General features: G+C 40.1%; 1 protein-coding gene across 1 annotated transcript in view; it reads right to left on the bottom strand.

Annotated features, from left to right (window-relative positions):
- Positions 1-15,384, bottom strand: part of PRSS38 (serine protease 38) — a 30,408-nt gene extending 15,024 nt beyond the window's left edge. Inside the window, exons 1-3 of the mRNA XM_525080.7 lie at positions 15,195-15,384; positions 14,807-14,969; positions 13,619-13,890 (exon numbers count right to left, since the gene is read on the bottom strand). Of these exons, the coding sequence (XP_525080.1) occupies positions 13,619-13,890; positions 14,807-14,969; positions 15,195-15,342 (583 nt within the window). The 5' untranslated portion in view covers positions 15,343-15,384. The remainder of the gene's footprint in view (positions 1-13,618; positions 13,891-14,806; positions 14,970-15,194) is intronic.
- Between the last annotated feature and the right edge of the window lie 856 nt (positions 15,385-16,240).

Genomic DNA, 16,240 nt, shown 5'->3' on the forward strand with positions numbered 1-16,240 from the left:
TAGAAAAAGAACAATTAAATTCAAAGCAATCAGAAGGAAGAAAATAAGAAAAATGAGAGTGGAAATCAATGAAATAGAAAACAGAAAAGTAATATGGAAAATCAGTGACCAAAAATCAGTTCTAGAAGACAACCAAAATTGATAAACCTTTAGTTATAATGACCAAGATAAAAATAGAGAAGATGCCAATTACCAAAATCAGAAAAGATGAAATATTACTACTATCCTTTTAGAAATTAAAATAAATGATGAGACTATTATGAACAACTGTGTGCTATCAAATTAGATACCTTAAGTCCAGGCACGGTGGCTCACGCCTGTAATCCCAGCACTTTGGGGGGCCGAGGTGGGCAGATCACCTGAGGCCACGAGTTCGAGACCAGCCTGGCCAACATGGTGAAACCCTGTCCCTACTAAAAATAATAATAATAATAATAATAATAATAATTAGCAGGGCTTGGTGGTGGGCGCCTGTAATCCCAGCTACTCAGGCAGGAGAATTGCTTGAACCCAGAGGCGGAGGTTGCAGTTAGCTGAGATCGCGCTATTGCACTTGCCTGGGTGACAAGGGCAAAACTCCATCTAAAAAAAAAAAAGTAGACACCTTAAACTAATTCAAGAAGAAATGGGAATCTGAATACACCTGTATAAGAGAAAGTAAAAGTAATAGGACAATAATAAATACATAAAGTAAATAACAAACTAATAATAAAAATATCTTTCCATAAAGAAAAGCCCAGGCCCAGATGGCTTTGCTCATGAACTCTATCAAATCTTTAAGAAGGAAACAATACCAATACTATAAACACGAATATTTTTCTTATACCAAAACCAGACAAAAACATCACAAGAAAAATTCAGCCAATATGTCTCATAAATATAGTTGCAAAAATCTTTAACAAAGTATTAACAAATTGATTCCAGCAACCTGGAAAGACTATTATACACAATGACCAAGAGGGATTAATCATAGGAATGCAAGGTGAGTTTAATATCCAAAATTGAATATAATATATTAATAACATAAAAATCAGGAGCCACAGGAACATATCGATAGATGTAGAAAAAGCATTTCTTACTCCTATTCATAACAAAGATACTTAACAAACTAGGAACAAAAGAAGTCTTCCTCAATCTGTTAAAAGATATCTACAAAAAAACCCCACAGCTCACATCATTCTTGATGGTGAAAGACGAAACATTTCCCCCACTAAGATGAAGAACAAGGCAAGGATATCCACTATTCCCAGTTGTATTGAACATTATATTAGAGGTTGTAGCCAGTGTAATGAGGCAAGAGAGAGAAAGCCTACCCACACTGGAAAGTAAGAAGACTGTCTTTGCTCACAAACAACATAATATATGAAAAAACTCATAGTGAATTACAAAGAATTTAAACTACGTTTCTCAGAATGAAATGAATAAAAATCAAGTGTACTTCAATATGCTAACAATGAACAATGAAAATGAAACAGAAAACTGCATTCACAATAGATTCAAAAATCATAAACTATATACAATATACTGTATATAGTAAACGTACGTACAATAAAAGTATAAGTATATACAATATACTGCCTAAAGCCTATGAGCAAAAGCTAGTGAGAATTTCTTTGGGAATGCTCAAAAGCACTTTTTGGACAAAGGAATAGACATTTTTCAAAAGAAGACATACAAATGGCCAATAAGCATATGAAAAAATGCTCAATATCACTAATCGTCAGAGAAATTCAAAACCACAGTGAGATACCATCTCACACTAGTCAGAATGGTTATTATTAAAAAGTCAAAAAACAATAGAAATTGGTGAGGATGAAGAGAAAAGGGAAGGCTTATACACTGCTGGTGGAAATGAAAATTAGTACAAGACTAAAATGGCCAATTGGAAGCAGCTGCGGTCTGTGGCACTCACAGAGAGGAATGAAAGTGGTGAGTGAATTCGGCATTTTCAACTGAAATATCCAGGTTCTCGCACTGGGACTGACAAGGCAAACAGGTCCACCCATAGAGAATGAAGAAAGGCAGGGTGGGGTGATGGCCCGCCCAGGAGCCACATGGACCCAAAGGAATCCCCACCCTGAAGCCAAGGGAAGTGGTGAAGTGATTGTGTGATTCCACCCTGGGAAATCACACTTCTCCCACGAATCACTGCAACCAGCAGATCAGGTGATCCTCTCATAAGCCAGTATCACCAGCTCCTTGGGTCTCTCTACACAGAACTGTGTGGAGTCCTGACAGAGTAGCCACTCAGGCACACACGGAGACCCAGGAGTTTTGTATACTCTGGCCCCAGGATTCCCAGCAAGGTAGGAAATCTGTCCCTACATAACCCTGGGGGGGTGGTCCCTTGTGAGAAGGAACAGAATCAGGGACCCACTTACAGAAGCAGCCTGGCTGCTTCTTGGTAGTGCAGCTGTGCTCCTTTGTCGAGGACCCTTCTTCATCCAGATTGTCTGGACTCTCCAGAGCCAGCAGGCTGGAACAGCTGAGTTGACTCAACTGCAGAGATGGCACTGCTCCTCTCCCTGGGGAACTGGTCCTTCTTAAGCAGATTCCAGCCTATCGTGACTGGCAGGCTGGAATTCCAAGCCAGTGGTCTTAACTTGTGGGGTGCCATGGAGGTGAGGCTCACAGAATGATGCTGCTTGGCTCCCTGGACCCAAATAATGGTAAAGGGTTCAACAAGAAAAGCTAACTATCCTAAATATATATGCACCCAATACAGGAGCACCCAGATTCATAACGCAAGTTATTAGAGACCTACAAAGAGACTTAGACTCCCACACAGTAATAGTGGGATACTTTAACACTCCACTGACAATATTGTCAGTGATCATTGAGACAGAAAATTAGCAAAGATATTCAGGATCTGAACTCAGATCTGGATCAAGTGGACCTAATAGATACTTACAGAACTCTCCACTCCAAAACAACAGAATATACATTCTTCTCATCACCACATGGCACTTACTCTAGAATTGATCATATAGCAAAAGTAAAACACTCCTTAACGAATGCAAAAGAACTGAAAACATAATAAACAGTCCCTTAGACCACAGTGGAATCAAATTAGATCTCAAGATTAAGAAACTCACTCAAAACCACACAACTACATGGAAATTGAACAACCTGCTCTTGAATGACTTTAGGTAAATAATGAAATTAAGGCAGAAATCAAGAAGTTCTTTCAAACTAATGAGAACAAAGAGACAACATATCAGAATCTCTGGGATACAGCTAAAGCAGTGGTAACAGAGAAATTTATAGCACTAAATGCCCACATCAAAAAGCTAGAAAGATCTGAAGTTAACAACCTAACACCTCAACTAAAAGAACTAGAGAACCAAGAGCAAAAAACCCCAAAGCTAGCAGAAGACAAGAAATAACCAAGATCAGAGCTGAACTGAATGAGAGAGAGACATGAAAAACCCTTCAAAAAATCAATGAATTCAGAAGCTGGTTTTCTAAAAAAAAAAAAAATTAATAAGATAGATCACTAGCTAGACTAATAAAGAAGAAAAGAGAGAAGAATCAAATAAACACAATCAGAAATGATAAGAGGGGTATTGCCACTGACCCCACAGAAATACAAACAACCATCAGAGAACACTATAAACACTTCTATGCAGATAAACTAAAAAAATCTAGAAAAGAAACTAGAAAATAAATTCCTGAACACATACACCCTCCCAAGACTGAACCAAGAAGAAATTGAAACCCTGAACAGACCAATAACAAGTTCTGAAATTGAAGCAGTAATAAATAGCCTACCAACCAAAAAAAGCCCAGGACCTGATGGATTTGCAGTTGAATTCTACCAGAGGTACAAAGAAGAGCCAGTTCCATTTCTACTGAAACCATTACAAAAAATTGAAAGGAGGAACTTCTTCCTAATTTGTTCTATGAGGCCAGCATCATCCTGATACCAAAACCTGGCAGAGATACTACAATGACCACAACAAAACTTCAGGTCAATATACTTGATGAACATCAATGCAAAAATCCTCAACAATATACTGGCAAACCGAATCCAGCAGCACATCAAAAAGCTTATCCACTACAATCAAGTTGGCTTCATCCCTGGGATGCAAGGGTGATTCGACATACGCAAGTCAATAAACGTAATCCATCACATAAGCAGAACCAATGACAAAAACCACATGATTATCTCAATAAATGCAGAAAAGGCCTTTGGTAAAATTAAACATCCTTTCATGTTAAAAACTCTAAACTAGGTGTTGAAGGAACAGACCTCAAAATAAAAGCCATATATGACAAACCCACAGCCAATATCATACTGAATGGGCAAAAGCTGGAGGCAGTCATTTGCCCCTGAAAACCGGCACAAGAGAATGCCCTCTCTCACCACTTTTTTTTTTTTTTTTCCTGAGACGGGGGTTCACTCTGTCACTCAGGCTAGAGTGCAGTGGCACTATCTCGGCTCACTGCAACCTCTGCCTCCCAGGTTCAAGTGATTCTCCTGCCTTAGCATCCCGAGTAGCTGGGACTACAGATGTATGCCACCATGCACAGCTACTTTTTTATATTTTCAGTAGAGATGGGGTTTCACCGTGTTGGCCCAGGCTGGTCTCGAACTCCTAACCTCAGGTGATCCACCCGCCTCAACCTCCCAAAATGTTGGGATTACAGGCATGAGCCACCACACCTGGCCTCACCACTTCTATTAAACGTAATATTGGACGTTCTGTCCAGGGCAATTAGGCAAGAGAAAGAAATCAATGGTGTTCAAATAGGAAGAGAAGAAGTCAAATTATCTTTGCAGATGACATGATCCTGTATCTAGAAAACCCCATCGTCTCAGCCCAAAAGTTTCTTAAGCTGGTAAGCAACTTCAGCAAAGTCTCAGGATATAAAATCAATATGCAAAACTTGCTAGCATTCCTATACACTGACAACAGGCAAGCAGAGAGCCAAATCATGAATGAATTCCCATTCATAATTGCTACAGAAAGAATAAAATACCTAGGAATACAGCTAACAAGGGAAGTGAAGGACCTCTTCAAAAAGAACTACAAACCACTGCTCAAAGAAATCAGAGGGGACACAAACAAATGGAGAAACATTCCATGCTCACAGACAGGAAGAATCAATATTGTGAAAATGACCATATTGCCTAAAGTAATTTATAGATTCAATACTATTCCCATTAAACTACCATTGACATTCTCCACAGAATTCGAAGAAAACTATTTTAAAATTCATATGGCACACACACAAAAAAAAAGCCCGAATAGCCAAGACAATCCTAAGCAAAAAGAATGAAGTTGGAGGCACCATGCTACCCAATTTCAAATGATACTATAAGGCTACAGTAACCAAAACAGCATGGTACTGGTACAAGAACAGACACATAGACCAATGGAACAGGATAGAAAACTCAGAAATAAGACTGCACACCTACAATCATCTGATCTTCAACAAACCTGACAAAAACAAACAATGGGGAAAGGATTCTCTATTTAATAAATGGTGCTGGGAGAATTAGCTAGCCATATGCAGAAAGATGAAATTAGACCCCTTCCTTACACCACATACAAAAATTAACTCAAGATGGATTAAAGGCTTAAATGTAAAACCCACAACTTTAAAAAACCTAGAGGCCAGATGTGGTGGCTTATGCCTGTAATCGCAGCACTTTGGGAGGCTGAGGCGGGCGGATCACAAGGTCAGGAGATTGAGACCATCCCAGCCAACATGGTGAAACCCTGCCTCTGCTAAAAATACAAAAACTAGCTGGGCGTGGTGGCATGTGCCTGTAATCCCAGCTACTCCAGAGGCTGAGGCAGGACAATTGCTTGAACCAGGGAGTTGGAGGTTGCAGTGAGCTGAGATCACTCTACTGCACTCCAGCCTGTGACAGACTGAGACTCTGTCTCAAAAAACAAAAAAATAAAAAACCTAGAAGAAAATCTAGGCAATACCATTCAGGACATAGGCACAGGCAAAGATTTCATGACAAAAACACCAAAAGCAATTGCAACAAAAGCAAAAATTGACAAATGGGATCTAATTAAACTAAAGAGCTTCTGCACAGCAAAATAAACTATCATCAGAGTGAACATACAACCTACAGAATGGGAGAAAAAATTTTGCAATCTATCCATCTGACAAAGGTCTAATATCCAGAGTCTACAAGGAACTTAAGCAAATTTACAAGAAAAAAAAACAAACAGCCCCATTAAAAAGTAGCAAAGGTCATGAACAGACACTTCTCAAAAGAAGACATACATACAGCCAACAAACATGAAAGAAAGTTCAACATCACTGATCATTAGAGAAATGCAAGTCAAAACCACAATGAGATACCATCTCATGTCAGTCAGAATGGCTATTACTAAAAAGTCAAGAAACAACAGATGCTGGTGAGGTTGTAGGAACAAAGGAACATTTTTTACATTGTTGGTGGGAGTGTAAATTAGTTCAACCATTACAGAAGACAGTGTGGCGAGTCCTCAAAAACCCAGAGGCAGAAATACCATCTGACCCAGCAATCTCATTACTGGGTATGTTCCCAAAGTAATATAAATCATCCTATTATAAAGATATATGCACACAAACGTCCATTGCAGCACTATTCACAATAGCAAAGACATGGAATCAAGCTAGATACCCATCAGTGATAGACTGGATAAAAAAATGTGGTACATGTATACCATGGAATACTATGCAGCCATGAAAAAATGAGATCATGTCCTTTTCAGGGTCATGGATGGAGTTGGAAGCCATTATCCTCAGCAAACTAATGCAGGAACAGAAAAGCAAACATCACATGTTCTCACTCATAAGTGGGAGCTGAATTATGAGAACACATGGACACAGGGAGTGGGGAAACAACACACACTGGGGCCTCTTTGGGGGGATAGAGGGAGGGAAAGCATTAGGAAGAATAGCTAATGGATGCTGGGCTTAATAACTAGGTGATGGGATAATTTGTGCAGCAAACCACCATGGCACATGTTTACCTACATAACAAACCTGCACCTCTTGCATATGTACCCCTGAACTTAAAAGTTGAAGAAAAAAAAGAAAATTAGTACAACCTCTATTGAAAACTATATACAGATCTCTCAAAGAACTAAAAATACAGCTACCATTCAATCCAGCAGTCCCATCACTGGGTATTTATCCAAAGGAAAATAAGTCACTGTACAAAAAATACCTGCACTCACATGTTTATTGCAGCACTATTTGCAATAGCAAAAATATGGCTATTAGTCTGTTTTGCATAGCTATAAATGATAACTGAGGCTGGGGAAATTATAAGGAAAAGAGGTTTATTTCGGATCACAGTTCTGCAGACTGTACAAGAAGTATAGTGCCAGCATCTGCCTCTGGTGAGGACCTCAGGAAGCTTATAATCAGGGCAGAAGGTGAAAGGGAAGCAGGCATGTCATATGATGCAAGAGGAAGCAAGAGAGATGTTAGGCTCTTAAACATTAGTCCAGCTTTTGCACAAACCAAATGGAGCAAGAATTCACTCATTACTGCAAAGATGGCACCAAGCCATTCATGAGGAATCCACCCCTATGATCCAAACACCTCCTACTGGCCCCACCTCAAACACTGGGGAGCACATTTTAACATGAGATTTGGAGGAAACAAACATCCAAACTATGTCAATATAGAACCAACCTTCGAGCCCACTCAGGGACAGCATGAACAAAAAAGAAAAAAAATGGAACCAAACTAAGTGCCCATCAACAAATGATTGGATAAAGAAAATGTGGTGTGTTTGTGTATATATATTATTTTATATTATATGTATAAATAATATATATCATACACACCATGGAATACTACTCAGCCATAAAAAGGCATAAAATCATATCTTTTGCAGCAACGTGGATGGAACTGGAGGCCATTATCTTAAGTGAAATAATTCAGAAAGTCAAATAATGCTTCTTCTCACTTATGAGTGGGAGCTAAATAAAGTTCACAACACAGAGAGTGGAATAATATGCATTGGAGACTCAGCAAGGTAGGAGGATGGGAAGGTGATGAGGGATGAGAAATTACCTATTGGGTAAAATGTTCACTATTTGGGTGATGGTTACTCTAAAATCCCAGACTTCACCCCTATGCAATATATCCATGTAACAAACCTGCACTTGTACCTCCTAAATCTATAAAAATAAAAAATACATAATTTAAAAAGTAAATAAATTGGAAAAGATTTTTAGAAAAAGCACCTCTGTACTTGAGGGAATTTAGAAGGCCATGAACATGCCCAGGGTAAGACACATGCTCATAAGTAAACCTGAGAAGACCAAAACTTTCACCTCAGGCTGATCCCTAGGCTTGGTGCAAGCATAGCTAAGTATTGAAAAAGCGCCTTGGCACAGACCAACCTGCAAAGATCATAAGAAGAGATTTCTGGTTTTGTTGGTTTTTAGCTCCTGGCATTCAAGAAAATACTGTCAAAACAGTAGCTAACAGAAGCTAAGGAATAGCGACTTCAGTGACCACACATGAGAAAGAATACAGTCTTTGCAAAATAGTTTGGGAAAATCATTAAACAGACTACTATAGCTTTCAACAATCAAAACACCACAGAAAACCCTGGGGTTGGAGAGAATCTTATTTCCAGAGTTAACACATTATTATAATCAATACTCAGCCACATATAACATTCATTATATATTCAAAAGTATAAAACTCAATACTCCTGTTTTCAATAATAGTAATAATAACAACAAAAATCAGAAAAAAACTATGGCCCACTTAAGAAAACAAAATAAATGGATAGAAACTGTCCCTAAAGAAGTCTAGACAAAGACTTTAAACAAGTGTATTAAATATGCTCAAAGAGCTCAGGGAAAACATAGACAAAGAATTAAAGAAAATCAGGAAAATAATATATGAACAAAATGATACTATTAGTAAACAGAAATTATCAAAGGAACCAAACAGAATATTTGGCATTAAAATGCCAAATAATTGAAATGAAAACTTCACTAGAGGGGCAAAGCAGACAATTTGAGCAAGCACAAGAGAGCATAGGTGAACTTGAAGATAGGACAATTCAGATTATAAAATCTAAGGATTAGAAAGGAAGAAAGAAAGGAAAGTAAAGAGAGCCTAAGAGACTCCTGGGACACCATCAAATGAACCACATATGTGTTATGGTATTTTCAGAAGGAGAAGAGAGACAGAATGAGGTAGAAAGAATATTTGAAGAAATAATGGTCCAAAATTTTGCAATCTGCTGAAATATTTAAATCTACAAATTCAGACTGAACAAACTTCAAGTATTATAAACTCAAATAACCCCCAACAAGACACATTATAATCAAACTGTCAAAAACTAAAGGCAATGAATCTTGAAATGAGCAAGAGAGAAGTGTCTAGTCATGTACAAGGATCCTCAATCAGATTAATAGCCAATTTCTCATAAAAAACTAAGGAGATCAGAAGACAATGTTATGATGTACTTAAAGTGCTAAAAGAAAAAATCTTTCAACCAAGAATCCTATATCTGATAACATAATCCTTCAGAAATGAGGGAGAAATTAAGTCGTTCACGGATAAACAAGAGCCATGGAAGTCTGCACCACTAGATCTTCCATAGAGGAAATGCTAACTGGAGTGCTTCACATTGAAAAGAAAGGACACAAAACAGTAAGTCAAAGCCATATGACAAATTAAAGGACTTTGGTAAAGGTAAATGCATGGGCAAATATAAAAACCATTAAACCGTGATATAAATCATTCTATCATAAAGATACATGCATGCATATATTTATTGCAGCACTATTCACAATGGCAAAGACATGGAATCAACCTAAATGCCCATCAATGATAGACTGGATTAAAAAAATATGATACATGTATACCATGGAATATTGTGCAAAAAAAAAAAAATGAGATCATGTCCTTTGCAGGGACATGGATGGAGTTGGAAGCCATTATCCTCAGCAAACTAGCACAGGAACAGAAAACCAAAACACCACATGTTCTCACTCATAAGTGAGTTTGGTTTTTAATTCCACTTTTTATTTGGTTTTTAATTCCACTTTTTATTTGCAACAGGATTCAAAAAACAAATGCACAAAAATGATTATAAATTTGTGAAATAACTTATCTTGCAAATGAGATAACTTGGATGAAATAGACAAATTTCTACAAATGTATGAATTATTTAAACTTACACAGAAGAAATAGGAAATCTGAAAAGATCTATAACAAGTAAAGAGATTGATTCAACAATAAGAATCTCCCAACAAAGAAAAGTATAGGACCAGATGGCTTCACTGGTAAATTCTACCAAATATTTAAAGAAGAATTAATCAATCTTTATCACACTCCACCAAAAAATAGAAGAGGAAGCAACACTTCATAATTCATTCTATGAGACAAGAATTATCCTGATGCCAAAGCCAAAGACACCATAAGAAAATATAACTACAGAGCATACCTTTAAGAATATAGATGTAAAAGCCCTCAGCAAAATATTAGCAAACTATAACCAACAGCATATAAAACCATGACAAAGCGAGATTTATCCAAGGAATACAAGTGTAATTCAACATAAGAACATCCATCTATGTAATATACATTAATAGAATAAACGAAAAAAGACAACATAGGATCATCTCAATTGATGTAGAAAAACTTCATCAACATTAAGATATTTATTTAAAAACTGACAGCTAACATCATATTCAATGGTTAAAGACGGAAAGCATTTCCCATGAGATCAGAAACAAAACAAGGATTTCCACTTTGGTCACTGCTATTTAATTTGTACTAGAAATTCTAGACAGATAATTTAGACAAGAAAAAGAAATAACAGCCATTCAAATTGGAAACAAAGAAGTAAAACAATCTCTATTCATAGATGACATGATCCTATACATAGAAAATCCCAATTAATCTTTTTTAAAAAAAACAAAACTACTACATATAATAAACAAATTCAGTAAAGTTGCAGGGTATAAGGCCAACACATAAAAAATCAGTTGTGTTGCTTTTTTTTTTTTTTTTTTTTGAGATGGAGTTTCACTCTTGTCGCCCAGGCTGGAGTGCAATGGCGTGATCTCGGCTCACTGCAACTTCCACCTCCTGGGTTCAAGTGATTCTCTTACCTCAGCCTCCCAAGTAGCTGGGATTACAGGCACGTGCCACCACACCCAGCTAATTTTTATATTTTTAGTAGAGACGGGGTTTCACCATGTTGGCCAGGATGGTCTCAATCTCTTGACCTTGTGAACCGCCCGCCTTGGCCTCCCAAAGTGCCAGGATTACAGGCGTGAGCCACTGTGCCCGGCCAAAAATCAGTTGTGTTTCTATACACCCCCAAAGAACAATCCAAAAAAGATAGTTATAAAAGCAATTTCATTTACAATAGCATCTAAAATAATAACATACCTTGGAAATAAATTTAATGAAGGAGGTGAAAAACTTGCATACTCGAATCTATAAATCATTGCTGAAAGAAATTAAAGACTCAAATAAATGGAAATACATTCCATGTTTATGGATAGGCAGGTTTAATATTGTTAAAATGTCAACATTACTCAACACGGTCTGAATAGTCAATGCAATTCCTATAAAATTCCAATGGCCTTTTTTGTAGATATGAAAAATTTTGTCCTATACTTTTGGATATAGACAAAATCAAAATAGGGTGCACATACTTTTGAGTAATGAATAACAAATATGTAAGAATTCAAAGCCTGTAACATGACCAAAGGAGACTTTAAAAGTTATAATTTTCAATTTATTCATAGAAAAAGTATGAAATGTTGAATATCTTTTGTATTTTCAGCTCAAAAAATTAGAAAAGTTTGGTTAAGCAAACTTAGAGTATAAAAAGTTTAACGAATGAATAGATGGCTATAGGAGTGAATAGCAAAGCACCCAACATATAAAGTCCCATGCACCACCATCTCCCCACATACACCAATGCAAAATCTGTAGCAGGTAGTTTTATATAAAAAAGGCAATAGAATAGACAATTTTGGCAACTATGATAAGGAATGAAGAGAGGTCAGAAAAGTAATAATAAGAGCACATGAATTACAGTCTTACACAATATCATTATATTCAAAATCTGGAATAAAATGAACAACTTTCTAGAAAAATATAATCCATCAAAATTGGCCTAAGAATAAATTTTAAAATTGGAATGAACCAGTAGCCATAACAGAGAGTAAGATAGAGTAATCATTTATACCCGCAAAAGGTACTAGGATCAGAGTGTTTTATGGCCACATCAAACCTTCAAGAAATAGCTAATCTTTACTTTAATAGAAACTATTGCAGAGAATACAAATAGATGGGAAAGTTTTGATTCATTCTACAAAGTCAGCAGTACACTCATGCCAAAGATAAAATCAGCTAAGAAAAAAAATTCTAGACCCATCTCACATTAAATACCTTTTTTTTTTTTTTTTTTTTTTTGAGAGAAGGTCTCACTGTTGCCCAGGCTTTGGTGCAGATATGTAGTTTTGGCTCACTGCAGCCTTGACCTTCTGGGATCAATAGATCTTTCCACGTTAGCATCCTGAGTAGCTGGGACTACAGGCACATGCCATCAAGCCCAGCTAAGTCAGCATTTTTTGTAGAGACAGGATCTCACTATGTTGCCCAGGCTGGTCTTAAACTCCTGGGCTCAAGCGATCCTCCCACCTCAGCCTCCCAAAGTGCTGGGATTTACAGGTGTGAGCCACTGCACCCAGCTTAAATGCCTATTCTTGGCATCAATAGATTAAAAGAGCAAAACTATATGATCCTCTCAAGAGTTGCCGCAAACATTTCAGTAAAATCAATAATTTTCTATAATTTTTAAAAAATTAAGTAAATCAGCTATAAAAGGTAACTTTCTTAATCTGGTGTAATATATCAACCTGAAATCTCCAGGCCTGGCCACAAATGCTATAGTGAACCATTATAAGCATTTCCAATCAAACCAAAACCAAGACAAGATCTGGCATCATTTCTACTGGAGGTTCCAACCATTGTAAGAAGACAAGAAAAATAAATAAAAGATAAAATATGGGAAGAGAGTGATAAAATAGTCTTTACTAGAAGAAAATATTATCTTTTGTCTAGAACTGTCAAAATAATCAGTTGATAAACTACTAAAAATAAATTCTATAAGATGACTGGATATAAGATCAATGTGCAAAAATCACACATAGTCACAGCTAATTAGCTGTGACTAATTAGCAAATGCAATTTTAAAAATCTCTTTTGAATAGACCTAAATATTGTAAAGTGCCCAGGTATAAATCTAGAAAGAATGCACAGGGCTTTCTGGAGAAAAGTTTAATAACGAACGGTTTTTAGATAAGCTAAAAGAGATTTCTAAATTCTGTTTACAATCTTAAGGAAAACTGCTTTTAAATTTGTGTTCTTGATATACTGCATACCAACTTCACATCAAAGTAGCTGTATTTTTCTGCATACAACAAAGCCAGTCAGAAATAAAACAAAACAACAAAATATCCACACTGACAAACAAATAAATGTTGATTGACAGGTGGGGATTCCAGTCCCCAAACACCTGGACCCCCTTAGCTGGCAGAGCATTTTCTTCCCTGTGGTGGAAGAGAAGCCTTCATCCTGCCCACAAAGCCCTGCACTGTATTCCTACCTTGTTTTGAGACTAGTCCCCATCCCGTAGCCCAGCAATTGGCACTGGTAAGGTTCACTTCTGGAGTTGCAAGGCAAACCGGGAGCACGGACTCAGAAAACACAATGCGGGTCTTCAGCTGCACCAGGGCCACGTCACCTCCGATGGGGTGGTACATCTCATATGTGGGGTGCAGGATCACCCTGTTCACCTCATACCACTGGGTGTGGTTGCCGGCCACCCTGAGGTTTACGAGGCCTACATACATGTCATAGATTTTGATATTCTTGTCCCTGTGGGGGTGAGAACAGAGGCACAATGCCCGCAGCTTCCTGTGTGGTCAGCCCACAGGCCTGGGGAGGCCAAGCGCAAGGGGCTGGCACTCACTCGGTGGGATTGAAAAGCCAGTTTCTTCCTGCAGCATAGTAGGGACCTATCTGGCTGTCTGGCAGAGTTGCCCTCTAAAGAGTCGACTTGGCCCATGGAGGCTCTGGGGACCCAAGTCTGTACACGACCACCAGCTGTACAGGCCAGCAGCCTATGCATGTGAGACCTGCTCTGACTCTTACCGACAACCTGGTTGCACACATCCCTCTGGAGGCCAGATGGCCACAGGAGAGGCGTGCCTGCTGTGCAGGGCAGCTGTGGTGAATGGGGCTGTTGGAGGAGCAATCGGGAAGGCCAGGTGCTTAGAGACCAGCCTTGCTTATGAGGACCTGGCTGTGCACTTGAGGAGCAGCCTCACTTTTGTGGGGCCCGGCTGTGCACTTGAGGACCAGCCTCACTTGTGGGAATCTGGCTGTGCCCTTGAGGACCAGCCTCACTCGTGGGGACCTGGTCGTGCACTTAGGGGACCAGCCTTGCACGTGGGACCAGGCTGTTCATTTGAGGACCAACCTAGCTCATGGGAACCTAACTGTACACTTAGGGGATCAGCCTTGCATATGAGGACCTGGACGTGATCTTGGGGACCAGCATCACTCTTGAGGACCTGGCTGTGCACTTGGGGGACCAGCCTCAAGGATGGGGACCCAGCTGTGTGTTTGGGGACCAGCCTCACTGGTGGGGACCTGGCCTTGCGCGGGTCGACAGTGGTGAAGGGAGTCGACAGTGGTGACGGGGGAGGCTTGCGTGGGGTCCATCCAAGCCGCTGTGGGCACTCCGTGCAGGCCCAGCTACCCACACCATCCCAGGCCGGCGCCCCCTTACCTGTGAAAGCAGTGCGCAGCCGACAGCACCCAGTACTCATTGAGGATGGAGCCACCGCAGACGTGGAGGCCTGCGTAGTGCACGCTGACCTGCCACGGCCACTTCCTCTCGGGCGCAGGGACGCCGCCCAGGATTTTCCCCTCCATGCTGGGCCGACCACAGGCTGCAGGGAGAACGGAGCTGACGGTGGAGCCATGCTGGAGCCACGGGAGAGGTAGGGCAGGCAGGGGACGTGGGGGAGGGGCAGGGGACACAGGAGGAAGGGAAGGCAGGGGACATGGGGGAGGGGAAGGGGCGGGCAGGCGACATGGGGGAAGGGGCCCAGCACCGAGAGACGCCCCAAGGGCACTGTCTCCAGCCGCCCATCCGCCCCTGGGGCAGGGCCTACCCACGCTGCCAGTTAGGGAGATTCCCTGGTTCTCTGGCTGTCTGTGGACCAATGCTGCGACCCGGGGAGGGGCCACCACCAGGAGCAGCAGCAGAAGGCCCAGGGCAGAGGGCCCGAGTGGGCCCATGCCGGAAGCAGGGGCAGCCATGAGGCTCGAGGCAGCGCCCCCAGCGGGTGACTAGCTCCCGACACGTGACTGTGTCTCCAGCACAGGATTGCGCCCCCAACAGGTGGTTGCACCCCAACATGTGACTGGCTCCCACTAGCAGATGGCACTCCCAGCAAGTGAGGGCACCTGAGCTGGACATGCGACTGCACCCCCAGCACATGTCTGTGTCTCGTGGATTTACCTCTCCCGACCTGGGCACATGATGGCTCCCAAGCTGGACATGTGACAGTGCCCCAACCATACCTCATATGCCTAGGTGTGGCATTCCATTCCACAGTCAGGTCTAAACACACTGGTCCATTTGAGAATTCTGTGTTTTGAATCGTGATGTTCTCAGTTTTCTCCATGGCCCAGCTTAATTCTGTTAGGTCAATGACAATTTATACATCTGCCACCCAGCTATCAAAAAAAAAAAAAAGAAAGAAAGAAAAGAAAAAGAAATAGGCTGGGCACCGTGGCTCACACCATAATGCCAGCACTTTGGGAGGGTGAGGCAGATGGATCACTTGAGGTCAGGAATTTGAGACTAGACTGGCCAACGTGGCAAAACCCTGTCTCTACTGAAAATACAAAAATTGGCTAGGTGTGGTGGCGTGCAACTGAAATCCTGGTTCCTTGGGAGGCTGAGACAGGAGAATCGCTTGAACCTGAGAGGCAGAGGTTGCAGTGAGCCGAGATCACACCACTGCACTCCAGCCTGGGTGACAGAGCAAGTCTCTGTCTCAAAAAAAAAAAAAAAAAAAAAAAAAAAAAATTCATTAAGCCTTCATTTATACCTGCTAAAATTTATCCCATTGATTCTACATTATGGTGAGTTGTATAATTATTTCATGATATATTACAATGTAATAATAATAGAAATAAAGTGGACAATAAA

The sequence above is a fragment of the Pan troglodytes genome, chromosome 1, assembly GCF_028858775.2.
Source record: "Pan troglodytes isolate AG18354 chromosome 1, NHGRI_mPanTro3-v2.0_pri, whole genome shotgun sequence".
In the NCBI taxonomy this organism is placed as follows: domain Eukaryota; kingdom Metazoa; phylum Chordata; class Mammalia; order Primates; family Hominidae; genus Pan; species Pan troglodytes.